Below are 27,798 nucleotides of genomic sequence, written 5' to 3'. Positions count from 1 at the left end.
TATGTTCTAATTTAGTTCCCGCCTGAGGTAGAAAAGGAGGTTCTACATTTGACTGCATGTATTTTTTATCTTAGTTTTTTTTGTCGTTCCATTCGCTGATCGGAAAAATCTAGAAATTGTTTGAGATATATTTTCTGAGTAATTTTAAAACAATTTGTACAAAGGCAACGCAATACTTGGACAATAAGACATACCTATTTGCCTAAAGCCTTTGTAAAAAGCGAACAAATTCGTGGGTCACCGCTAGTGCTATACTTCTCGCTATATTTTATATAAAAACAAGGTTTTATAAAATTACATAAATATAATTCAATAAAATGTACAAAAAATATTAAACCAATAAAACTATAAACGTAAAGTGAAAAGATACATTATTAAGAAATAAGTAAAATTTGTAAATTGGCAGAAGTGTTCAGATGTGAGGTATTTTGAAAAATGATTTTGGAAAATATACGAGATTAATTTCATTTGCAATAGATTATTTTAAACAGTTGAAATAACAAAAGAATATGCACTCCACCTTATTTTTATAATACAGGAGTAGCAGACGAGCATGCAGTCCACCTGATGGTAAGTGGCTACTGCCACCCATGGACATCTGTAATCAACCCCAGATAGGATTAGATATTCCTACCTGAGGTCGGCCACAGATGCGCCGCTGCCCCTGAGGATTAACCTAGAACGCCTCAGAAAAGTATGCCTCACATACCACACCCTTCAAACCAGAACACAGCAGCGCTTAACACTGCTGTTATGAGGCAGAAATAGGTGTGGCGGTGGTGCTGGCGGAGTGAACCACAAAGGATTCTACCCCCTGATGGTAAGTGGCAACTCCAGGTAGGAAAAGAGTTCTACCTAAGGTTGGTCACAGATGCGTCGATACCCCAGAGATACCATACAAATACCTACATACAGTAAGTCAAGTACAGAAATAGTCTAATAGGTACAAAAGTCGGCCTCTTGATCGAGGACTGCAATATTTAAATCCCAAGCAGTTACCTCCGATTTTTTAAAGTTATGTGCGTATTAGAAATTAATTATCACTTGCTTAAACGTTGAAGGAAAACATAACGAAACCTGCATACCTGAGAAATCGTAAAAAAGTTTTCAAGGGTATGTGAAGTCTACCAATACGCATTTGGCCAGCGCGGGGGATTGTGGCCTAATCCTTCTCATTCTGAGAGGAAAAAAGCTATCTAACATTTTTGCTTTACTCACATTGTTTTTAGCATTTAAACAAGGAATTTTTATACGCACATATGAAAAAATCAAATTTTGATTTGAACCCAAGACCGCTGAAAGAGACTTAAATTCACTAAACTATAATCGCTTATATTCTGCGTTATATTCACTAAACCACATAATATAATCGCCTATATTCGCAGTATAGTGTCAAATTAAAGATTCTTCTTCAAAACAGAGCGTTTGAGAAAGTTTCCCATAATTACAATCTAGTCTACCATAATGAATGTGACGTCATCCGTCTCTACCCCACAACTCAAAGGAATTCTCATATTCTGGCCAGAGTTATTTACGAGGTTTAACGGTATATGTTGTCCTTATATATCCCAACTTGTCTATACGGTATAGGCTATACCGTATGTCATTGAAGGCACCTTTGCTATTACAATGGCGTAAGTGCAAATATCGTGTACTTGAGAAAAATTGGCCAAGTGCGAAGAACTCGCACACGACGGGTTCCGTATAACCAAATTTTAATTTATTTTGTATTTGTTATCATAGCAGGTGTGCAGGTGTGCAGGTTAACATATGAGGTGTCGTTGGATTTCCCTACATTGGAGAAGGCTATGTCATAGGCTACATTACTTCTCTAGTCAGCATTTTTTAAGTCAGATTTTGTTTTAATTTCCTGGCTTATTGGCATTACTGGCTCTTTATAACGTACTAGCTGACCCGGCAAACTTTGTACCGCCTCAAAATCTATTTATCAAATATATTTCATATAAAATATAGCCTATGTTACTCGTGGATAATGAAGCTTTCGAATGGTGAAAGAATTTTTAAAATCGGTCCAGTAGTTTTTGAGCCTACTCATTACAAGCAAAGAAACAAACAAAGTTTTCCTCATTATAATATTAGTGTAGATATCCTAATACGTTATTCTATAGATTGGAGCGTCTGGTCAATAACTTTCTTAAGTCTATGGCGAATACATACTTAATAGCACTACGTACGTCAGTTGATAAAAAATAGAAACCAAATCAACTACAGTAAAGGACAGGGTTTTGTTAAAAAGGTATTGAATAATGAAATTCCATTACGCCTTCAAGCCTAGCCTATGTATAGAAACCTTTATACAAAGGTTGTTCCACTTTCTAATAAATTTTGCACCGTACTTTTTTTGTGTGACGTAAAAATTATAAAAAAGCGTGTGTGTACGTATGTTTGATATTATACTCCTTAGTGTAATTATAATAATAATATTATGTGTTACATTGGCGCGCAACTCCGATCCACGAAAATATACACTCTGATCTATTTATCCCAAACGGGCCAAATTAAAAATAACAAAATATGTATGTTGTTTCTTTTAATTTAGCTATACAAGTTTTCTTGTTCACACAATTTGTAATATTAAGTAATTGTAACGTATGAAAGTGGCAATTTTGATTCGAGGCCACGAATTTTATTCGACTCTATAATTATACCAAATAGATACCTTTCAACATTTTTTTTATAAAGTAAAACTTTATAAAAAAATAAATTAAACGTTGATTTAAAATATTTTAAATTTAAACATCATATAAAATATGTTTCGTTTAAATATTAATGTAATATTAGGATAATTGCTCCGTAAAGATTAATTTGTCAACGAAAAGACCTCGACAGCATTATTTAAAATTTAAATTACAAGTCCTTGTTATAATGTAGTGTAAGAAGTAATGTATTAAAGTATTAAATAAGCTTTATATTTTATGCGAAAGTAATAAATAAAGACGGTCTACTTAAAAATTAATAACTACGAAAACTTTAAAATGTAGTTATCAGTATAAGTCAAGGCTTATTGTTTTAATATAAAATTTATCATTTAAAAACAGACACAAGTAATTTTAAAATGTAAATAATTGTAAATTGGTATAAAATAATTGTAACAAATTTTACAATATTAAATATTCTTCAAAATTATAATCCTAAAAATACCGTCATTATATACAAATTATTCTCAGAATTTTTCCTAAAAATATTTTTCAACCGAAATGCTAATAACTGCCGTAAATAAATTTATAAATATTTTTTCATAATATTGTAAAATCAATTTAATAAATAGGGCAATATAAAATGTGCTTTTAGATTTATAACCCTAAAATTACCGACAATAAAACTAATATAAAAATTGTTATCGAAATTTTTCCTAAAAATATTTATCATCCGAAATGCTAAATATCACATCGTATTTATGAAAGTTGTAGAATTATAACCAAAATCAATTCACCTAGAATGTTCTAGAAGGCACGCGTACAAGTAGACGTGTATGAAATAAAAAGAGAAGTTAACAAGAGTGAATAATGTATCTTTCCACTCACTTGTTGTGTAGCCGAATTCATCTTCTTCTTCTGGATCCGCCTCCCTCTCTTCTCTGCTGCGTCGCACTGCGCCGGCTGAGGCTCGATCGATCTAAATTCAAGAAGATTAGAATGTTATGGTCTGTTCAGATTAGAGGCGAATGACGATGTAAGGACTGAGGTTTTTATTTATTTTACAACGAAAAATATTTTATTTGTGTTCATTAATTGGTCACGTATCAACATCTGTAATCAACTCTTATGAAGACTGGACTTCTGACTGACCTGAGAATTAACTACGCCTTACCACATTCAAGCTTAAGTGGTACATTTTTTTTTATTAAAAAAACTGATCTATCCTTGAAGACTAAATACAGCTTGTGTGTCCTGACTATAACGTTTAAGACCACACCACCATCATAAATATTTACAATTCGAGAGCAAATTTCGTGTTGAAGTTTTTTCGCTGTCAAATTTCAGGGATTATTGATTTCATGGACATCGTCGGCCAATTATGACTTAAGTTTTAAAAATCTATTATTTCTACAACAATATTATTCGATATTTATTATTCGTTTTTAAATTTATTTAAATTACAGGGACTATTGACAAGCTTTTTTTGTAGACCAATTTCGAATTCAGTTTCAAATCAATTATTTCTACAATTGTTTTTTGATTAATCGATTTATTTTAGAAAAAAAACGATTAATTAACTCGTTCTAACATCAAGATTCTCACCTCAACACCAGCTTCAGTATAGATCCTCCCTCCCTGATGCCGTTCATCTTCCCCCTCATCCTCACTCTCCGAGGAGGAGTATACTGGCTTTGGTTTCTCCGGTTCAGATGACTCCTTCTGCTGATTTGTTGATTCTGAGGTCGCTTTCTCTTGCTCCGGGTCTGACGTCACCGTTATCTGGGTAGAGATATTTTGTTAATAGTCAAAAAAGGAGATTATGTATGTATGTGTGTAAGTATGTATGTATGTATGTATGTACGCAATTTTTTAAAAACAACTGATCCAATTTGGATGGAGAGTGGTTATGTAAAAGCATATCTTAAAAGAAGGTTTACGTATGTTACATATTATACAATTGGTGTTTTTACGAATACAACACGGTAGACAGAAATACAATATCCATAAAAATACATACCATTTATTACAAAAGAAAATTATAAGTAGAATCAAGTATAAATTTTAATAAAATCAATCGAATGATCAAGATTTTTATTTGCAAAAGTGTTAACAATTTCCTTATGCAAGAAGCGTGCTAATTGATTTAACTCGAATGTAAAAAATAATGTGTTTTTATTACATTTTATTTCTATGTAACAATTAATATTAATTCAATCATTCGTCGTGGTTTGAATCCGCAATTCATAAAATAATAATAAGCAATTAACATTTATTCAATAATTAATGCCGTGGTTTCAATCATTGATTTACAAAAACATATTTAACACAAAAAAAAATTCTGACGTATATGAACCGCTTAAAAATGTTGTTACAAAATATTTATTGAATTACCTTAAAAATTACTATTGAATTACCTTAACTTCTGATTCGGGTGTGTTCCCAGTGACAGGCGGAGCGGACGCGGACGCGGGCGCGGAGTTAGTGGCATTCGTCGCATTTGTTGTCGCAGAGGCGTTAGCGGGCGCTGAAGCGGTCGCGGAAGCGTTAGACGCGGCGGGCGTTGCTGGCGCTTTCCGTTTCTTAGTTGGCGATGGCGTTGACCCATCAACGTCTGATGAATCTGTGTTCTGTATAGAAATTGGTAACTCTACAACGGAATCAAGTATAACAATTTGATTTTATTTTAACGAGAATTCATAAGATTGGAGTAGAAAGTAGATAAAAGCTGCTGCTTATAACTTGTGTTTTCAAAGTGTTTTCACCCCTTTTTCCAAAATGTCGGCCGGGGGACGAGGGTGGCGACCCCACAAACTTGAGGTTAAGCTTCTATTGACCCCCTTCTATTGACCCTTCTATTTATTGGGACACATGTCCCAAAAATAAAATTGCGTCTTCTAAAAAATGCAATATTCGGTCCTTAAATTGTAACATTTCAATGGACTATAACCCACTCTATATAGAACAGAAATTCTACCGACTTATCACAAACGAGTTGCTACCCCTGAGGACTAAGATAGTCCACCAACATGAAGAACTGTTTCAAGCCAAAAATAGGTATGGCGATTGGCAATGGTGAGTACATCTCCGGTCATATCATACTGCCTCTATCATTTTCAAAAGGTGCATTTTAAATATTATATTCCTCATATGTTTAACATTATCTTTCATAAAACCAAAGCCCACAGGCGAACTAATAGGGGGTCTAGAGGGTCTACGAGTCTAGAGTCCAAATGTCTACGAGTTCCCTTGTAGACATTTGTAAAAACGTAAAATCAGATCCAACTTCTTAGCCTGGGGGCCTCATTCAACATTTCCGACGGACCTCCGACGACCTTAGTCTACCACTACCAGTCTCATATTTCTATCAAATCTCTACCAGTTACATTCTCAGTACACGTATAGTCCGCGCCATACTACTAGTCCGCTCTGAAGTTGTAGCGACCAGGTGTAGTCATACAATTTTTCTATGACGACGGGATTCATTTCTATATTCAGAGCGGACTAGCAGTTTTACGCGAACTATACAAGTCTCAGCTAATATACTCAGTGCGAAGAAACCTAGTAAATGCGATGGTATTTTTAAACTAACTTTTCTAACGAAGTCTTACAACCAAAGCATTGTGACGTTAATAAAAATCTTCACGTTATATATAACATTAAAACTAACTATGATTTAAATACTTTGTTATAGTCCGCGCCAAACTGCTAGTCCGCTCTGACGTTGTTTCGAGCAGGTGTAGTCATCCAATTTGCTATGGTGACGCGATTCATTTCTATATTCAGAGCGGACTAGCAGTTTTACGGGAACTATAATATATTTATGTTTTGTTTTGTAAAAGAGGATCTTATGAATATATAATTAGGTAAGAACTTCACCCAGATTAAATCTATTTTTAACAGACTTCGAAGAGGAGGTTTTTTGTTCGACTATATGTATTTTTTTATAATCAAAATTTGAAAAATAAAATATATCTCAAGTGGGTTGAATAAAAAAATCCTGATCAGAGTAAGAAAACGATTAGTATGTATAAAAAAATATTTTCGAAAAAAATACTTTGATCCTTATAAGCTATAACTTTTTGAGGTCTTGTGACCTGTGAAGATAGCCTGTTAGTTGACCTGAAGGTTTAAGATGATATATCTGAGAAGAGAATATAGATCTCCCGAGAGTTAAGTGTAGAGCTAAGGCGGCCTCATACGAGATAGGATCCATGTAGTGATGTTTGCAGGCAGGTCCGAATTAGAGTAGTGTTACTGTATTGAAGTCTTTATTATTAACTAGCTGACCCAGAAAACGTTGTGTTGCCATATAAATAAAAAAAAAATGTTAAGGGTGAACAACCCTTATCACTTAGGGGAATGATTTCCTTGATTCTTTTTTTTATAGAATAGCTAAGTTTTTAATTAGGGATGACTGAGAGTGTTATAAACGTAGGAGTAGACAAATATAATCAGAAAGCTTCGAACTACTAAGCTATCGGGAGTTACACGTGATATTGTGAGTCAACCATAAATTAAAAATTAAAATCAAACCATTAAAATCCGTCGAGTAGTTTTTGTTTCTATAACGGTTATACAGACAGACAGACAGACAAAAAATGTACTGATTGCATTTTTGGCATCAGTATAGATCCCTAATCACCCCCTGATAGTTATTTTGGAAATATATTTCATGTACAGAATTGACCTCTCTACAGATTTATTATAAGTAGGTATAGATAGATAAAGATGATTAAATATGGAACCTAACCTAACTTATAAGTATCAGTCGTACACACACAACAAGGTGGATACATACCCAAGCTTGAAGGCTTTGCACTGTGAGCGTGACTGTGTTCCCAGCAGCTTTGATCAGTTGCACAGCGCGCTCGTGCTGTGCGGAACGCACACAAACACCGTCCACTTCCAGGATCCTGTCACCTGTCTATTAAATAATTAAATATAATAAGTTTAAGTTAAGATCAAAACTTCTTCGCAACAATCCGCTACAAATATGTATGATGGTATATATTTTCAACCATGCAGTATGTACCACCCTCCCTATCACAAGGGATGCGTGCAGATGCAAAAAATTAAACAATGTGACTATTTGTACAGGTACTGGACTAATAAATTATATTTATTCGTACATTTATTCAATTGGTTAGGTTAGGTTTTAAAAGTTACTAAAAAAAAACATTTCAAAAAAATTTTTTTGTAGTTTTTTTTAGATTTCTCTAAATCTACCGGTTCGAATCGGATAATAATAAATTGTTTGTCCAGTACCCGTATTAATAATTATAAATTGTTCGTACAGTACCTGTATTAATAGACTCAGCCAAAATTAAAAATATACACCACCATACATAACACGCAATTCTGTTTTTCCAAAGTTATGTGAATTATATAAAATAATAATAATAAGAAAAATTGCTTTCCATCAGAAAACTCGTCACTTTCATCGTTACGTATAACATATATATATTTTTTTCTATAGATATAATATAGGGGTAGCAGACGAGCATACAGTCCACCTGATGGTAAGTGGCTACTGCCGCCCATGGACATCTGTAATCAACCCCAGATAGGATTAGATATTCCCACCTAAGGTCGGCTACAGATGCGCCGCTACCCCTGAAGACTAAGCTGGAATGCCTCGGAAAAGTCTGTCTCCCTTACCACACCCTTCAAACCGGAACACAGCAGTGCCTAACACTGCTGTTATTAGGTAGAAATAGGTGTGGCGGTGGTGCCGCCGGAGTCGAACCACAAAGGGTTCTACCACCTTCTTATACGTATGAAAAGAAAATAAATCTTTCATTTTGGCTCAAACTTTAGTCCAACGACTTCGCCGGTCTATCTACTACCACTGTTTCAAGAGACTTACTTGTAATTCACCACTCTTCCCAGCAGGACTGTTGGGTACCACATTCTTAATGAAGATCCCGAAGATCGCCTTCTCCTGGCCATCATCAGAATCATGTTTTGATATTATGTCGACCTGCGAACAAACTTCATACTTAGATTTAAGATTTTGCTTACAAAACTACATGCATATAAGTGACCTTTCAATTAATTATTTCTTATAGTGTGTTGTTCTTTGTCCGGTCCGTATAAGTTAGTATAGTAATAGCTAGATACTAATAATTGTTTTTTTTTTTGCAATAAGTCTATACCAAATAGACTAGACTAGGCTAACAGATAATAAAATTTGAAATGAAAAGTTTCTTCACGATTATAAATTACTAATTCTTTAACAAGTGCTTTGAGACATCACTTTTTTATAATATAGAAGTAGCAGACGAGCATGCAGTCCACCTGATGGTAAGTGGCTACTGCCGCCCATGGACAATTGGACACCTGTAATCAACCCTAGATAGGATTAGATATTCCGACCTGAGGTCGGCCACAGATGCGCCGCTACTCCTGAGGACTAAGCTGGAACGCCTCAGTTCGAATCACGTGTCCGGGATTCGAACCTCGGATCCCTCGATTGAGATTGATTGCCGAGTTTCAACCACTAAGCTATCCCTCTGATATTTTCTAGCTTCTGACCGATCCTTTATTAAAATACCTATTTTTAATTTAAGATAGTTCTATTTTGTTAAGTAACTAACATTTTAGATTTTTAAGCTAAAATATAAGATCATTCTGTACCTCTTTTTTTTGTTTACGAGGTGGAAACCTTAAAAACCACTAAAACCCCCCCGATGGCCGTCCTCGGCGCTTCGTAGAGGGCTCCGGGATCTCCAAAGGAACGTAACCGGAGTCTTCTTAGCGCGTTGCCCCGTCGGGCTCTGCCCAGGTGAGCTTGACGTTCGCCACACCGTCTGGTGCGTACGACGGTATGCGACAACCCTTCCCGCGCCCTTCCCGGGGTCGCTTACCGGGCGATTCGAGCTCCCACTCTTGCCGCCCGCAACCCCGGAAGCCCCCTTTTAGTCGCCTCTTACGACAGGCAGGGGATACCGTAAAGATCATTCTGTACCTAACGCTAAAGATGATTAGTTCTATTTCTTAAATATTTACGTGAAAAGCCACTTAACAAAATAGAACTAACCTATTAACACATTACACACCCATCTCTAATGATATATTCCCAACATCATCATTATCAATAACATTTTTCACCACTAATTGGTTGAAACCATTAAAGAGCATCATAAATTAATTCCCTTATACTCCGGAAATTATTAACCTACTTTCGAAATAGGCCTCGGACACACGGTTACACCTGATTAAATTACTTTTGCCTGAAAATAATGTAACGTTTATATATTTCTGCCGTATAATAGTGTTAAGCAATATGTATTCTTGTTTAAGGTGGTGAGGAAGACTTATTTATATATCTCCTAACTTCAACAATTTTTCTTCATTTTCACGTAGTAATTTATTTTAAAATGTATTTACTTCTATTTATATCTTATTTCTTTTTTTTCTCTTTCTTTCTCATATTTCTTTTTTCATGGTCTCCTTTCTCCCTTTTTTCATATTATTTTATATCCTATTTATTATTATTATTATTTAGTATAGTTGTACCGCCTTCAATTTTTCTGCACATCCCTAAGGTTGACTGGGAGAAAATGCTATTTTGCATTAAGTCCGCCTTTTGCACCACATTGTTTTTAACATGGTCAATAAAGAGTAAATAAATAAATAAACTTAGTCTTCAGGATAGCATTGGTGATCAACCAAAAACAATATCTATTTGGGTTTAAATCTTAATGTCTAGCGGCAGCTGTGGCTTACCATTAGACGTGCGAGCTTCTTGCCTTCATTTCATAAATGTTCGATAATATCTGCCAATTAATTAAATTACTATACTTTTAACCCGACAGCGTAAGGTAATGGTTTTCGAGCTTATGTATGTATGAAACTTTGAGGAGTAACATTTAAGAGTAATGTGTATGAAAGTTTTAGGACTAACATAGACATTTTTTGTTTATAATAAGTTTTTTCATTAAATAACAGTATTAAAATTACAGTATAATTTTAATACTGTTATTTAATGTTTGTTTTTAATTAGGAGGGCCGAGAAAGGTCTTCCTATAAGTACATTTTAAATTTACAAGTTTACTTTCCGATGTCGAAAGTAAAAAACAATCATAAGCATGCGAAAACAGCTGACGTCAGCTATTTCTCGCATTCGAGAAATAATGTCAATAAATTAGAACCACTTAGCACGCAGCCTAACGGGTCATTACCCGTATAATTTACGAGACACTTTGTATGTGATGTCAAAATAACTTCAGAAGAAAATTAATGGAAACATTTAGTATGTTTTTTATACAACGAGCGACATATAAACAATGGTTGCCTCTTTTACGTTAAAGAAAACATTACAAATAACGAAACCTGTTTTTCAATTCTGAGAATTAATCTAAGGGTATGGATGGTATGGGTTTCTCGCATGCGAGAAAGACGTAATAATGAAGTAGCATTCGAGAAATAATGTCAATAAATTAGAACCACTTTAGCACGCCGCCTAAGGGGTCATTACCCGAATAATTTACGAGACACTTTGTGTGTGATGTCAAAATAACTTCAGAAGAGAATTCATGGGAACATTTAATGTTTTTTATACATCGAAGCGACATACTCGTATTAACAATGGTTGCCTCCATGTTGCCTCTTTTACGTTAAATAAAACATTACAAATAACGAAACAACTTTTACAATTCATATAAGGGTAAAGATGAAAGTTTTTACAGGATTTTTTTTACAGGAAATGGGACTTTTTTCCAATGGAAACGTAGCTGTATTTTTGTATTGAAAACACACAGAGTATTTACTTATGTAGAAATAGAAAACCACAGGCATAAAATACATTGTAATTCAGTGCTTTACCTTTTTTGGCGCTTACTTTGTTGATGCAACATAAAATTATTACTCTATATTGTATTTTTATGTTGTGTTCGTTTTTTAATAAGGAGGGTTGAGAAAAGCCTCTCTAGGCAAGGAAAAATCTTTTTACAAATACAAATTAATACAAGTATACTTTCCGAAATCAAAAGTAAACTATCATAAGTCTAAGTGAGTACAACTTCAGCTATTTCTCGCATGCGAGAAATAAATAATAATTAAGTAGCATTCGAGAAATAATGTCGATAAATTAGAACCACTTAGCACGCAGCCTAAGGGGTCATTACCCGTATAATTTACGAGATACTTTGTGTGTGATGTCAAAATAACTTCAGAAGAAAATTCATGGGAACATTTACAGAACATTTAGTATGTTTTTTATACACTAGCGACATATAAACAATGGTTGTCTCTTACGTTAAAGAAAACATTACAAATACCGAAACATTTTCAATTCTGAGAATTCATCTAAGGGTAAGGATGAACGTTTTTACAGGAAATTCCGCTTTCACAAGAAATTGTACTTTTGAAAAGATTTAAAAGAAAAACTTCTTTTTTTCTTTTTTTTAAAGAAATAACGACCCGCGTGGCGGACCGGCGACCATACCGGTCTGACGCGCAGAGGGTCCCGGGTTCGATCCCCGGCCAGACAGATATCTAAATGATGAATTTAGATTTCTGTTTCTGGGTCTGGGTGTTTGTGTATTTGTCTATGTGTGTGTCCATGGCACCCACGACACAGGGAATCCTAGTGTGGGGCTGTGAGTGTAGAAAGCGTTTATTTATTTATAAAATGTACCCCATTTTTGGATCGAAAACATACAGAGTTACGTATGAAGAAATAAGAAAATTGTAGGCGTGAAATTGGGGATTTTGTTGGTGGAACGTAAAAGATTAATAATTAAAACAACTATATAATATTTCGAGGTAGAAAGTCTCACTAATAAACAACACTAGACGAAGACACCTTATGATTGAGGGAAAACGCTTGATCGTAATCAAAAAATCGTCTGCTAAAAATATTTTAAAATATTTATAGGTGCATTTTATAATAACTCTTAAAATATCTTATATATAAAATTCTTGTGTCACAATGTTAGTTACCGTACTCCTCCGAAACGGCTTTACCGATTTTCACCAAATTTTATATGTATATTCAGTAGGTCTGAGAATCAGCTACTATCTATTTTTCATACCCCTAAGTGATAAGTATTGTTCACCCTTAACAATTTTTTATTTATATGGCAACACAACGTTTCGGGGTCAGCTAGTATACAAATATGTACATATGCTTCAAAACATAACTCGAACTCGAAAAACATAAGTTCGTAGTCAGACAAAAACAAAATTCTGATATTCCCACTCAATCCACTTATGCATGCCTTCACCCCTAGAATTTAAGAACACATATAACATACACTACTGGAAAAAATTAAGGGATCAAAAAAAAATTCCAAATTTTTCGGTAGTTTTCAACAGGCCGTAACTTTGAGAGAAATGGTCGTACAGGAAATAAAAAAATAGGAAATTGTAGCTCCAAGTGTCTAGTTTTTGGATTAGAACTTCAAAATTTTATAGCCTCCGCGGTTTCTGAGTAATCGTAGAAAAACCAGCAACAAAAAAATTTTCAAATTTTTTTTAGTTTTTTTTTTTGGTCTACGGGCATGGAAAAATTTTTTTTAGCTTAACCACCATGAGGATCGGATACTTTGTTCATTTAGCTTTAATTTCTTTTTTTAAACATCCTGATACGTCCACTCCTCGCTGAGATATCGGTCTTCAAATGGAAAAGGATCTTTTTGTCTTTGATTATCGATATCTCAGCAACCAATGATCGTACAGAAAGTTAAAGATGGCTTTCAAGAACTTGAATAAATTCCCCTTAACGACTGTCCATTGTTTTTTCAGAGTTTTTTTTTCTTTTCTTTTTGAAAATTTAAGCACTTTCTGGAACAAAAATGTGGAAAAAGCTCGGAAAAACAATTTTTTATTCTCATTTTTAAAAATTATGAGCTTTTCAGAGCAAAAAACGATCCTTTAATTTTTTCAAAAATTCGATCAAGTGAAACAAAAAAACGGCTGGCTGGATTAATTTGATTCTTTGTAGGGTTTTTGTGGACATATTGAACTGTAAAAGGCACACTTAACATTAGTGGTTTCCTCAATATTTACGATCCAGCGCTTGATTTTCCAAAAAACCACCAAAAGCCCTTTTTTTGTTGCATTTTCAAATTCATGTGACAGAAAGAAAAAAATTTTTTTTCGAAAAAACAATGAACAGTCTTTAAGGGGAATTTATTCAAGTTCTTGAAAGCCATCTTTAACTTTCTGTACGATCATTGGTTGCTGAGATATCGATAATCAAAGACAAAAAGATCCTTTTCCATTTGAGGACCGATATCTCAGCGAGGAGTGGTCGTATCAGGGTGTTTAAAAAAAGAAATTAAAGCTAAATGAACAAAGTATCCGATCCTCATGGTGGTTAAGCTAAAAAAAAAATTTCCATGCCCGTAGACCAAAAAAAAAACTAAAAAAATTTTGAATTTTTTTTTGTTGCTGGTTTTTCTACGATTACTCAGAAACCGCGGAGGCTACAAAATTTTGAAGTTCTAATCCAAAAACTAGACACTTGGAGCTACAATTTCCTATTTTTTTATTTCCTGTACGACCATTTCTCTCAAAGTTACGGCCTGTTGAAAACTACCGAAAAATTTGGAATTTTTTTTTGATCCCTTAATTTTTTCCAGTACTATATATTACATGTGTTAACACCAGAATATCTTTCCATACACAAAAAGCTGTCAAGGTAACTGTGAAAGCTTAGAAAGCTGTAGATTTACGAGTTCGGAGCTTTCACGGGCGATGTAACCGCTCGTAAAGCTTTAGCGATCAGATTTAGAATTTCATATCTATTTTTGCATGTCGCGCTGAAGTAAAGAATTTCTAGAAATGTTTAAATTTATGTAAATTGGACTCTGCTTTCTAAAATGTCATTTAAATAAGGATTAACGTTCTTGATAGAATTTTCGCTGGTTGGTACTGCTAGTTTTTTTTTTTTTTTTATAATATAGGAGTAGGAAATGGGCATGCAGTCCATCTGATGGTAAGTGGTCTGCCGCCCATGGAAATCTGTAATCAACCCCAGATAGGATTAGATATTCCTACCTGAGGCCGGCCACAGATGCGCCGCTTCCACTGACGACGAAGCTGAAACGCCTCGGATAAGTATATCTCCCTTACCACACCGTTCAAACCCGAACACAGTAGCGCTTACACTGCTGTTGCTAGACACAAATAGGTGTGGCGGTGGTGCCGCCGCAGTCTTAAAGGAAACTATGTATTTGGTTAACTATCTGATTAGAAATAATAAAACACCTATTTATAATTTTTTGGCAAATCAGTGACATGTGCCATACATGCACACAAAAACGAGGACACATACATACATACCCACAACAGATATAATATAAATTCATCATTTAGATGTCTTAGCGTTTTTACTCCGTTAGCGTTTGATAGAAGTACCTATGTGCAGAGCAAACTGTGACGACTTCAAAGTGTAGATTTTTGTTGTTTAACATCTAATCGATTTGAACTTACCTTTCCGCCGACAATGCTGACACCAAGCGGGGCCCCAGGGCTCCGTTTCAGCGTGACGCGGCGCGCGGGGCCCCAGCGCTGGGAGCCCACGCCCTCGCGGCGGTCGGGCGACACCGTCACCGTCATGGTTGGTAGGGCGTGGCTGTTGGACAAAATGTTAATTATAATTTTATCTTTCATCATAAATTAATTAAAAACCGCGTATCGTGAGTACCCGTTACATATTAATATGTCTCAATAAATAAGTCGAAATAAGTCTAATGTCTTTCATTATAGATTGAGAATTTAGCTTAAAATCAACAACTGAGATAGAAGGTATCTAACAAGCAAAGCTTAAGTTACATTTAAGGCGATCACCTTAAGCCCATTATTAATAATCAATTTATCCAATATTTATCAAACCGAAATTTTAACAATGTCTAGTATGAAGAAATCGTCGATCTTTGGTAGGCAAAGCATTAGATAGATTGATTATTAATAACGGGCACCAGTCCTTGAAAGTGACAACTTTGATTTTTGTGAAAGTAATGCCGCCTATTTCTGCCTTGTAGCAGTTCTTGTTTGAGAGATATGGTATGGTATGAAAGGCAGTTACACGAAATTCCCAATTTAGATCTACAATTTACAACTTACAGGTCCCCAATCTTACATCAGCTTAATAAAAAATACAAATTCGATAAGTACAATGACGCGATTAATTCGAAGCTTGTACAATACAAAATAAACATTCGCCATTCCATCAATAGAATTGATTTGTAACGAATAAAAATAACAAACGAAGTCCGGCCCCAATTTGCTGTGGATATTGTTCCTTTATCGAGAGCGCTTGTATTGTGCCTGTGCTTGTATCGTGTACAAGCAGTATTGTATCGTTAGTGCATTCACCTGACTGAGCTCTCCTTAATTTACAGTCGCATACTTTTAAATGTATTTATTAATAACGAGCTTTTGCCCGCGGCTTCGCTCGCGTTATGAAGTAATATTTTCATCCCCTATTTTATTCCTTTGGGGGAGAATTGATCAAAATCCTTTCTTAGCGGATGCCTGCGTCATAACATCTACCTGCATGCCAAATTTCAGCCCGATCCGTTCAGTGTTTTGGGCTGTGCGTTGATAGATCAGGGAAAAAGTTATTTTAAAAAAGTAATGATGCAGTTTTGGTTTTTATGAAAATCGGCCTCGTAACTCCTTTCAGCATTTTTCGCTAATCCTTATAGTTTCGGATTTGGCCCTGAAGGCCCGTTTTAAAAATTCACCCTGTATATTTAGATTTATTGCAACCATTAGTATTTAGTTCCACTGCCAGACATTGTCGTTATCGTCTGTCCCACTGCTGGACACGGGTTTCCTCTCAGAATGAGAAGGATTAGGCCATAGTTCACGTTGTTAGTTCACATTCTCACGTTGTTCCTTCACCGTTAAAACAAGTGATAATTCATTTCTAATATACACATAACTTTGAATAATCAGAGGCGCGTGCCTGGGATTAGAATCACGAACTTCTTGATCGAGAGGCTGAGTTTCAACCACTAGACTATCGCTGCTTATTTTAATTGACGCAACATTAACCCTCTTTTTTCAAGGTCGGTTCACTTAGTCGGCGGCGTCTTGCGTTCCTTTTGTCTAAATGTGTTCGCCACTCAAGAACCTTACTCCGTCTCCTAAGATAGTATTATCAATCTTCGAAGGGATATGTAAGACTATCCGTCACATGGCCATGTAAGCCTGTTAATTCCGGGATAATAACAGTAATAGTTTGACTACACATTTTATCACTACAAATATCTAAATATATATAACTCTAAAGGTGACTGACTGACATATTGATTTATCAACGCACAGCCCAAACCACTGGACGTATCGGGCTGAAATTTGACATGTAGGTAGATGTTATGACGTAGGGATCCGCTAAGAAATGATTTTGATCAATTCTACCCCCAAGGGGATAGAATAGGGGATGAAAATATTACTTCATAACGCAAGCAAAGTCGCGGGCAAATGCTCGTTAAGCATATACTATGTCTCCATAACAATGAATATTATACCATTATTCAGTGCGCTTCTCTTATGCCTGTATTATGGCATTATTATTAGTTCAACACTTGAATGATGTACAATCAAATGATGTACAATCGCGTAAAGTTTAAAGCTACAATAACTCATTAATTGGGTTGTAACTTGTAACGACCCTAATTCGCAGTGCATATTGTTCCGTTATTCAATACGCTTGTATCGTGTTTTCATTGTGCTGTTGCTTTGAATGTGTTCGCCTGACTGACCCCACCATTTATGTACAGTCGAGTACAATAACGCAACGATATCCCTTTAATTATATTTTGGTATTTAAATATTTAAATTTTGAATACATATTTTCTACAAAAAAGTAAATAATTAAAAGCGTGAGTGGTCGGTTTATTTACTTCTTCCACAAGTAAAATAATTTAATGTTAAGTTTTACTGATCTATCTATCTGAATGTGTTTTTTTAATAATTTTGAAGATAAATTATTAAATCTGTTATCATCATCAACCCATTACTGTCCCACTGCTGGGCACGGGTCTCCTCTCAGAATGAGTAGGATTAGGCCATAGTCCACCGCGCTGGCCAAGTGCGTAGTGGTAGACTTCACATACCTTTGAGGTTTTTTTTTTTTTATAAATCTCTCAGGTATGCAGGTTTCCTCACGATGTTTTCCTTCACCGTTTAGCAAGTGATAATTAATTTCTAATACGCACATAACTTCGAAATATTAGAGGTGCGTGCCTGGGATTTGAACCTCGGACCCCTCGATCGAGAGGCCGAGTTTCATAACCGCTAGACTATCACTACCAAATCTGTTATAAATTAAGAATATTCAAAAAGATTTAATCTTTATTTAAAAAAAGTTCATCTTAGAAAACGCAAGACTAACTAAGCTTTTTATTCAAATTATTGTTAAAAACTGGTTCTTGGCTCCTTATCACTTATTAAAAAACATACATTGAGCTTTTAAGATGTCAAATTTATAATGTATACTAGTAAGACAAAAAAACAAACAATTCTAAGAAAGTATAAGACCGCTAATAGTATCCTCTAATAGCAAACACGTCATACGTCACGATAAATTGAATTTCGTTGAGCGACAAAAGCATTAGTTCCCGACAACGTCAGCTCACCCTATTCCGAGAACTTACACCTACCCTCATTAATCTTTTGTTCATACTTTTATCACCTATATAACCGAACAAATGCCTGTCTTTTTGTTTGTTCCATACATTTCCAAACCAATTATCCAATTGTCATTAAAGTTTAGGAAGTTTTAATACACTTTCCCAAAGGTTTAGATCTAAGTAACGGTAGATGGCGCACGTGCATACACAAATTACGATCAAATTAAAAAAAAAGTTACAAACTCGTAAAATAAACAAAACAGTTCTAAGAAAGTATAAGTCCTCTAATAGCACACGTCACATGTCACGATAAATTGAATTTCATTGAGCGACAAAAGCATTAGTTCCCGACAACGTCAGCTCACCCTATTCCGAGAACTTACACCTACCCTCATTAATCTTTTGTTCATACTTTTATCATCTATATGAATGATCGAATGTATGTCTCTCTGTTTGTTTCATAGGAATTCCTACAGCATTTACGCAATTATCGTAAAGGTTTAGAAAAGTTTTGAGTATACTTCTGTACAAGTTTCTGGCATAGTATATAAGACCGCTAAATAGTATAAGTCCTCTAATGAAATTTTGAAGGTGGTAGAACCCTGTGAACGTCGACTCCGGTGGCACCACCGCCATGCCTACTTTTGCCTAATAACAGCAGTGCGCCGCTGTTGCAGGTTGGAATATCTGATCCTATCTGGGGTTTATTGTCACACATGTCCATGGGCGGCAATCGCCCCTTACCATCAGGTAGACTGCATGCTCGTCTGCTACGCATATGTTATAAAAAATAGTACACGTCTTACATCACGATAAATTGATTTTCATTCAGTGACAAAAGCATTAGTTCCCGATAGCTTACCCTATTCCGAGAACACTTACCACCTACCCTCATTAATCTTTTGTTCATACTTTTATCTTCCTCTATATATCATATCGAGCTTCTGTGCGCGACTGTACCTATTAATGTGACTTCTATCCTATCCTATTAATCTGGCTTCAATCTATGATATTGACACAAAATAAATCTATATTTTTTATGAAAAATGTAGAGTAAATGAGCATACATACCTAATAGTATGTGACCACTGCTGCACATAGACATGTGTAATTAATTCCAGATTTTTTAATAACTTTTACGAGCGTAGGTTTTCTCACGATGATTCCGTATCAGTGAAATCAAGAGATATTTAATAATAAAATTTATGGTACGCATATAATTTTGAAAAATTTGATGTGCGTACCTAAGATTCGAACCGCGATCCCTCGATTAGGAGGCTGAGATTCATTTAATTTAACCACTAGACTATAACTACTCCTTGTCACCCATAGAAGTCCGTAATCAACCCCTGATAAGATTATAATCTTACTTCAAGCCGGTCACAGACTCAGGTCAGGTCAGGAAGTCAATTGGAACGCCTTCGGTCTCCTTTACCACACATTGGATATGACACAAAATGTACTTTTGAATGAATTCACAAAAAAAATCGTTCAAATATTCTATACAAAAAATACAGCACTATTATAAAAATGTACAAGTATCGTATGTCCCGTTGTGTCATATCTTTTATAATTCAGAGCGCGGTTCTCGTTGAAAACGCAAAACTCATTCAATCAGTACATTCAGTCGTCCTTGCATTCATACAGTCACAAACAAAACTGTTTTGCAAACAAATAAATGTTAGGAAAACTGAAGAGTAATTGAAAATTTGTTTGCTGGCGAAAAACAGTTTCTATTAAAGAAATCTTAAATTCTAATGAGCGACATAACTTCCATCAGTTTCTAACAGTGGGAATAAGTAATAGGAAATAATATAAAATATTTTATTAGCAAACGTCACATTTATCTGATTAGCCATCTTATTGTAAAATAATTTAGGCGTAATGCAGTATTATGGAATTGTGTTAAAAATTCCCTGTGTTAAAGGTTCCCTTTGCGTGTTCTACCGGCTTTACAATGGTGAGTGTTCCGAGGAACTATTTGACCTGGTGCCTACGTCACCATACCTCCATCGCACCATTCGCCAAATGATGAAGTTCCATCCACACCAACTGGACTCGTGGCGGTCCTCCACGGTTCGGTTTGCACTGATGTTCTTGCCGCAAACGTGCAAGATGTGAAATGAGGTATTCCCGGAGCGCTACGACATGGGGCTCTTCAAAAAAGGTGCAAAAAGAGCTCTCTTTCAGCTGCTGTTGAGCAGCTGTTGCAAATGTTCAAAGGCGACGTTGACTACTTTCCATCAGGTAACGTCCGCTTTATCGTTAGTCTCAAATATTAAAATAGTAATAATAATTACAACTGACAACTGAAGACATTATCTATCTGATCTGTGCCTAATGTTTTATATACTAAAACTTTTTTAAAACATATGCTTTGAAATAACGAAAACCCTATTGAAATCTAATCAGACAGCAGTTTTTGACAAAATTGCGTTAATACAGACATACATAAATAAAAATCGAACATATTTCCCTTTTGGAAATATAAGTTCCTACAATCCTGCCAATTATTCATAAACTCACGGTGTGACATTCACAAATTAGGTCGTTTATTCACTTTTGTGTGCGACAGTACGGGATTCAATCACTTAACGCGGCACGGACGCTGCACCAATGTTTGATGACTCCGTTTGAGCGTGAGTGTACTATTGTTCACAGAATACCGTGTTTATATTTAGATTTTCACAATGAATTTTAAATTCAGAAGCCAATTACAATATATTCAAATATTTTGCCTATCAAATATTGAATTTGGCAAAATATTGTATGGATTGTATATATTTTAAATTGCGGGTGTAACTGGCATTATAAGCGATGTAGCAACGACCACCTTTGTGGTAAGACTCCGCGGCACGGCTGTCACACCTTTTTCTGCCTAGTAACAGCAGTGTTAAGCGCTGCTGCATTTCGCTTTGAAGGGTGTGGTAGACATAACTGATGTTTATCAGAGGTTTTCCAACTTTGTCCTCAGGGTTTTTATAATATGAGAGTAGCAGACGAGCATGCAGTCAACCTGATGGTAAGTGGTTACTGCCGCCCATGGGAATTGGACAATTAGAATTAGACATTCCTACCTGAGGTCGGCCACAGATGCGCGAACCTGGTGGACTGCATGCTCGTCTGCTACTTCAGCCTTAATATTCAAACTATCGGGTTAATTACGACTAGTTATTGTAAATTTCGAAGAAAACTATTGCATGTTATATACGATCAACACAACAAGAGTTCCGTGAGAAGTTATTCGTGCTAATTACAACAGTTGACAATGATAAACAATGATTACATATTAATTACCATCACTTTAAACATCTCTATAATTTGAAGGTCAGCAGCGCATTTGTTTTACAATGTTAAAAATAACTAGCTGATACAGCAAACGTTGTGTTGCAATATAAATAAAAAAATGTTAAGGGTGAACAACTCTTATCACTTAGGGGTATAAAAAATAGATAGTAGCCGATTCTCAGACCTACTGAATATGCATATAAAATTTGGTGAAAATAGGTAAAGCCGTTTCGGAGGAGTTACCGTAACTAACATTGGTAGACGTGATAACTGATGCAAAATACTTTTTTTTTATAATATAGGATACCTACCTGAGGTCGGTCACAGACGCCCCACTACTCCTGAAGACTAAGCTGAAACGCCTCGGAGAAGCATATCTCCCTTACCACACCCATCAAACCATAATACAGCAGCGCCTAACACTGCTGTTATTAGGTAGAAATAGGTGTGGTAGTGGTATCGCCGGAGTCGAACCACAAAGGGTTCTACCACCTTCATAATATTCAATAATATTAATATTTACGATTTTTTGCATCTAAATGCCGCCTTGCATATTTTTCTGATTGACTGGTAGCGAGTGATTCTCGCATTAATCCTTACTAATCCTTACTATAATATTATAAATCCGAAAGTAACTCTGTCTGTCTGTCTGTCTAGTTGTCTCTTCTTCACGCCTAAACAACTGAACCGATTTTAATTAAATTTTGTACAAAGATAGTCTAAAACGCGAAAAAGGACATAGGATAGTTTTTATCCCGGAAATCCCACGGGAACTAGGGATGGCGATCTAAGATCGATTAATCGGAGAATCGATCTTTTGGACAAAAAAGTCGATTATTTTAATCGATATTAGTTAGGATTTAATCGTAAACTATGCATTTGATCAAGTGATGATCTTTCGAAGGTTCCAGAGTTGGTATGCCCAATTTTCGCCAGATGACGCCACTGTCATTCCAATGAAGGTACGAATTTTCAGTTTTATGTATGTTAATATGTCATATTATTTTCTTTTAAACGCGGGCGAAGCCGCGGGCAAAAACTAGTTTTAAATAAATAACGAAATCGTAATAGAACTGAAACATACATTATGTAGCAGTTATTATATGACCTGTTAAGGCTTCCTCAAAGTTCGACTAGAGTAGATTACCACGACACCACTGTATGTCCATTACTTCAATTGGCTGTAATAGTGACAAGAAGACGTTTATAACTGACGACGACGACCCCCGACACGACACGACTAATTAATAAGAGTTACTTTTTATATTCAGATGCTTAAGTATTGTAATAAAACTGTTCTGATTAACATAAGTTTGAAAAAAGTAATTTTGCATGGTATTTTCCTATATAATAAAGGTAAGCTTTAAGAAAATAAGTTTGAAAATTTGTCTCTTATAGAGATTAAATGGAGGATAAAATCTCAGGTAATTTAAATAATAAACCTCTTTACCAAGAAACTTCGAAAGATTCGAATATCACTGCAGAGTTAAAATATTTCATATTAAAGTTGTTTCGAAATTTATTTTTCTCTTAAAATCAGTTTAGAAACTCTTGAGCTATTGAAGATTGAAATAAATCTTACCTTTTCAGTAAGTAATCTACAGATTTTTTCCGATTTCACGACGTTTTCTTTAATGTGACCCCCTATTGAAACTAGCCGCATACAACAGATAAACAATATTATTTATTTCTATTATAGATTACAATCTTTGAATCACATTCATGGAACGTAATCATCGGTCACTAGTGTGACGTCACAGCACTGATTTGTGTGACGCATGAAATATAGGACGTCACGTATTTATATTTTTGCGCGGTATTTTTTACTTATGACATGTATGGCGCGGTTTCTTGGTTACGTCTTATTTTTTTCCTCGTATGCATATGATGGTGAAAACATCTTGACATACTATTTAATCATCATATACTTTTTAAATACGAACCGCCAAGGAGTGGAATGCCCTGCCGGCTTCGGTGTTTCCCGATAAATATAATCTAGGAGTCTTCATATCAAGAGTGAATAAACGTGGCACATCTTAGGCCTCATCAAAGCTTACCATCAGGCGAGATCAAGGCCAAACGCGTGCCTATCAACCAATAAAAATAAAAAAGAAATGTTTAGGTGAGCGATGTTTTGATTCTTCAATGATTGGTAAAACGATCATCCTGTCCTACTGATCCTAAATAGCTACAAGTTTATTTATTTTATTTTTATTAAAGAGCAGCCTTTGACATCTCTAAGTAAGCCCAGATAAGATTGGGTATCCTACTTGACAATGGCCAGAGTTGCGTTACTACACCCGAGAGCTTTCTAGCCACACCCTTTAAATCAGAATACAGCAGCGCCTATCACTGTAATAAGGCAGAAATAAGCTTGGCAATTGAGGCTGCTAGAACCAGAGTGGCCTAACTGGCCATTTTAATGACTTTTGCCCTATTTGTATTTTCGTAATTTAAAAATGTTGCACACTTTCTCTTTTCTCCATATTATAAATCATGATTTTTGTAGATAGGCTACTCTGGTTCTAACAACCTCAATAATGCCTCCGGATTTGAACCACAAAGGAGCCTACCACCTTTGAACTCTATGTACGCGTGTGTGCATATAAACTTATATTGAAACATATACCACAAGTATACAATTTAAATATTTAGAAAAAATAAATATTCATTCTTGATCTCATACGGCCACGAAATTGAGCTGAAAAATATTTGCTCGCTGAAACTTGAATAAATTTAAAATGAATAAGTTAGGGTTAACAACCCTAAGTTGGTTAGGGTTAAGGTTAAGAACTTCGACTTGGGGATGATTATAAATGTATTGGCTGTAACAGTGATAGCTTAGTGGTTGAAACTCAGCTTCGTGATCGACAGGTCCAAGGTTCTAAGGGTCTAAGAGTTCTAAGAGGACTCCGGTTGCGTTCCTTTGAAGATCCCGGAGTCCTCTACGCAGCGCCGAGGACGGCCACCGGGGGGGTATTTAGTGCGGTAAGAATCCCACATAACTGCGTGCAACTCCCACGGCATAGGGTACCTTTTGAAGGGTTCCCCCTCGTAAACAAAAACAAAGGCCCAAGGTTCAAATACCAGGCACGCACTTTTAATTTATGTGAGTATTATATATTAAACTAGCTGACCCGGAAAACTTTGTACCGCCTCAAAATCTATTTATCAAATATATTCATACAAAATAGCCTATGTTACTCGTAGATAATGTAGCTTTCGAATGGTGAAAGAATTTTTAAAATCGGTCCAGTAGTTTTTGAGCCTATTCATTACAACCAAACAAACAAACAAAGTTTTCCTCTTTATAATATTAGTGTAGATATCACTTGCTTTAACGGTGAGGGAAACATCGTGAGGTTACCTACATACCAAGTATACCAATACGCACAATAGCAACGTGCAGGGCTATGGCCTAATCCTTCTCATTCTGAGAGAATCCGTGCCCAGCAGTGTGTCAGTAATCGGTTGACGACGAGGCTGTCACTACATACATATCACTCCATCCGATAGTAAGTCACTTTACTATCAGATGGACTAAATAAAACTTTGTTCGTATAGATCTGGCTTAGCCAGATACCTAAACAGATTTCAGATATTTGGCAGCTCGCCACGTTCATAAAAAAAAATAATGTATGTAGGCCTAAATCAGATTTGACAAGGGATGAAGTTTGCTTACCAGCCCTTTTGTCAATATTTTATTATATTAAAAAGGCTGACTTGTAAACAGTGACTTTTTAATAATTATAAGGGTAAACCTTACGTTTTTGGGTTGTTTTGTTCTTATACTGCTTTATATAACTAGCTGACCCGGCAAACGTTGTGTTGCCATATAAATAAAAAAATGTTAAGGGTGAAGAACCCTTATCACTTAGGGGTATGAAAAATAGATAGTAGCCGAATTCTCAGACCTACTGTATATGCATTATGCATATAAAATTTGATGAAAATCGGTAAAGCCGTTTCAAAAGGAGTACGGTAACTAACATGATATTAAGTGACTACTGCCGCCTATGGATCTGTAGACAATTCCAGATTAGATTAGAGATCTGGGATTGGTCACAGATGTACCGCTAACCCTGAATACTAAGATGGAATGCCTCTGATAAACATTACCTTCTACCACTCCCTTTAGAGCGGAACACAGCAGCTCTTAAAACTGCTGTTATTACGCAGAAATGGGTATGACCGTGGTACCACTGAAATCGAACTACAATGAATTCTACCACTTTATCTTCATTATCTGTATATCAATCTCAATACCTTAAAATAACAAAAGTTGTTTGGCAAAAGGAGATCTCTCGCCGGGCTAGCTGATCATGCCCGGGGAGCGGCCGTGCTCCGACAGTTTTAGTTCGGTGCTTGTATATATGCAAGATGTTTAGAAAACTTCCATAGCGTGATTCAGCATCGCCATCTCTTGACGAGTAGCGGGAAGTCGCTACAGTTGTACCAAACTTTTGTTTGACAAAACAAAAGACTAACAAAACGTCGAATCATGATCGTGTCGTGGTCGTTAGTAATGAACAATCTTGTAGCCAGCCGTGCATGCAGCGCTATTGATTGAATTTAATTGGTAAAACGGTGGGATGAAAGAGGATATCTGAGCGGATCTGTCCAACCATTCTTGATTCCTGCTATGTGTTATATACTTTTCCGAGGCGTTCCAGCTTAGTCCACAGGGGTAGCGGTGCATCTGTGGCCGACCTCGGATAGAAATATCTAATCCAATCTGGGGTTGATTACAGATGTCCATGTGCGGCAGTAGCCACTTATCATCAGGTGGACTGCATGCTCGTCTGCTACTCTTATATTACAAAAAAAAGACTTAACACACAAAAAAATAATGTAAGGCAACGAACGGTAGGGGTATAGGGTTTGAATCTCTGACACACCTCTAATCTCTACATTTTATGAATTACCAATCCTTTAACTTCCTTTAACGAATACGGAAAATATCAGGCGAAAAACTACAACTCAAACTTTTTCAAAAATGGCTATGTAGTTTATCTAGATTCAAATTAAATTCATTTATTGCAGGATAATGTAGTATACATACGTGAAATATATAAGTTTTGTGCTCCTATCCTAACCCAAGGGGTATGCAAATATGTCATAAGTAATTATGTAAAATCTAATTAATCATTCATTAACCTTAAAATAAAATTCTCGTGTCACAATGTTAGTTACCGTACTCGTCCTAAACGGCTTTACCGATTTTCACCAAATTTTATATGCATATTCAATAGGTCTAGGAATCGGCTACTATATATTTTTCAGACTCCTAAGTGATAAGGGTTAACATTTTTTTATTTATATGGCAAAACAACGTTTGCCGAGTCAGCTAGTATATAATAAAAATAAAAAAAGGGCCCAGTAGTGCCGTGGGATTGATTTGGTAAGCATACTAGACTCGACCAATGCCCAACAGCGGGATAGCACGCAATAGCAATTAAATTAATAAATCTAAACTAATTCAATCTAATAAATAATCCACTCCACATATACATAAAAAAAAATTTACATCTTTTTATCTTTTTACAAATGATCTAATAATATTATAATTATAGGAATAATATAAATTCAAACATATTTTATAAACAGTAACGGTAGATGAAAATCAAATTTATTGAGATTCAAATTAAGATAGAAACGAAAGTAGCGACGTGTTCATAAAAAAACATTTCAACGAATTACGTGATACGAAATTAAAGTGAAAACAAATTATAAAACGCAACATTACACGTACAAGAAATACAAAAATAAATCAGTTCGATAATCCAATTAAGGTGCACTAATTGAAAACCAATTGCATTAAAACTCACCAATTTAACGGGTCAGAGCGCGCTACATTTCCCCGCGACGGCGTGCTAAGTGATTTTGTCGCACAATCGCACAAAAATTCACCAAATTTTTTTTATAACATACGACAAACGTGGATATACAGCGGGATGTCAATACGTAATGGAACGGTGAGGTCGCCTAACCATAACTCAATTACCCATATTAGCAATTTTCCTTTAGTGATGCTGTGAGTTTGAAGTTGATATCGATAGTTTTAAGATGATGTTTGTCATGATTTCGGAATTTAGTAATTATTTTTAAACGATTTTATAATAAAACCTTATAGGTATAGAGCAAAGAGTATAGTAACCTTTCGTATAGAGTATCCGATCTGATAATTGTGACATGTCGAATTAAGAAAAGAATAATAGTTGTCACTGTAAATCAATGGAAGGTAGTTGGGGCGGGAGAAA

At 35.5% G+C, this 27,798-nt stretch overlaps 1 protein-coding gene across 1 annotated transcript in view; it reads right to left on the bottom strand.

Moving 5' to 3' along the window:
* The window catches only part of LOC140754959 (multiple PDZ domain protein), a 193,711-nt gene that overhangs the window by 81,658 nt on the left and 84,255 nt on the right, over positions 1 to 27,798 (bottom strand). The window contains exons 19-24 of the mRNA XM_073090118.1: positions 15,102 to 15,243; positions 8,527 to 8,640; positions 7,459 to 7,584; positions 5,075 to 5,287; positions 4,263 to 4,439; positions 3,546 to 3,636 (exon numbers count right to left, since the gene is read on the bottom strand). Coding sequence (XP_072946219.1) covers positions 3,546 to 3,636; positions 4,263 to 4,439; positions 5,075 to 5,287; positions 7,459 to 7,584; positions 8,527 to 8,640; positions 15,102 to 15,243 — 863 coding nt within the window. The remainder of the gene's footprint in view (positions 1 to 3,545; positions 3,637 to 4,262; positions 4,440 to 5,074; positions 5,288 to 7,458; positions 7,585 to 8,526; positions 8,641 to 15,101; positions 15,244 to 27,798) is intronic.

This window comes from Epargyreus clarus, unplaced genomic scaffold (assembly GCF_041222505.1).
Source record: "Epargyreus clarus isolate Ecla_fem2 unplaced genomic scaffold, WU_Ecla_fem_2.2 ptg000032l, whole genome shotgun sequence".
Classification (NCBI taxonomy): Eukaryota; Metazoa; Arthropoda; class Insecta; order Lepidoptera; family Hesperiidae; genus Epargyreus; species Epargyreus clarus.
This window is presented reverse-complemented; position numbering and strand designations above follow the sequence as displayed.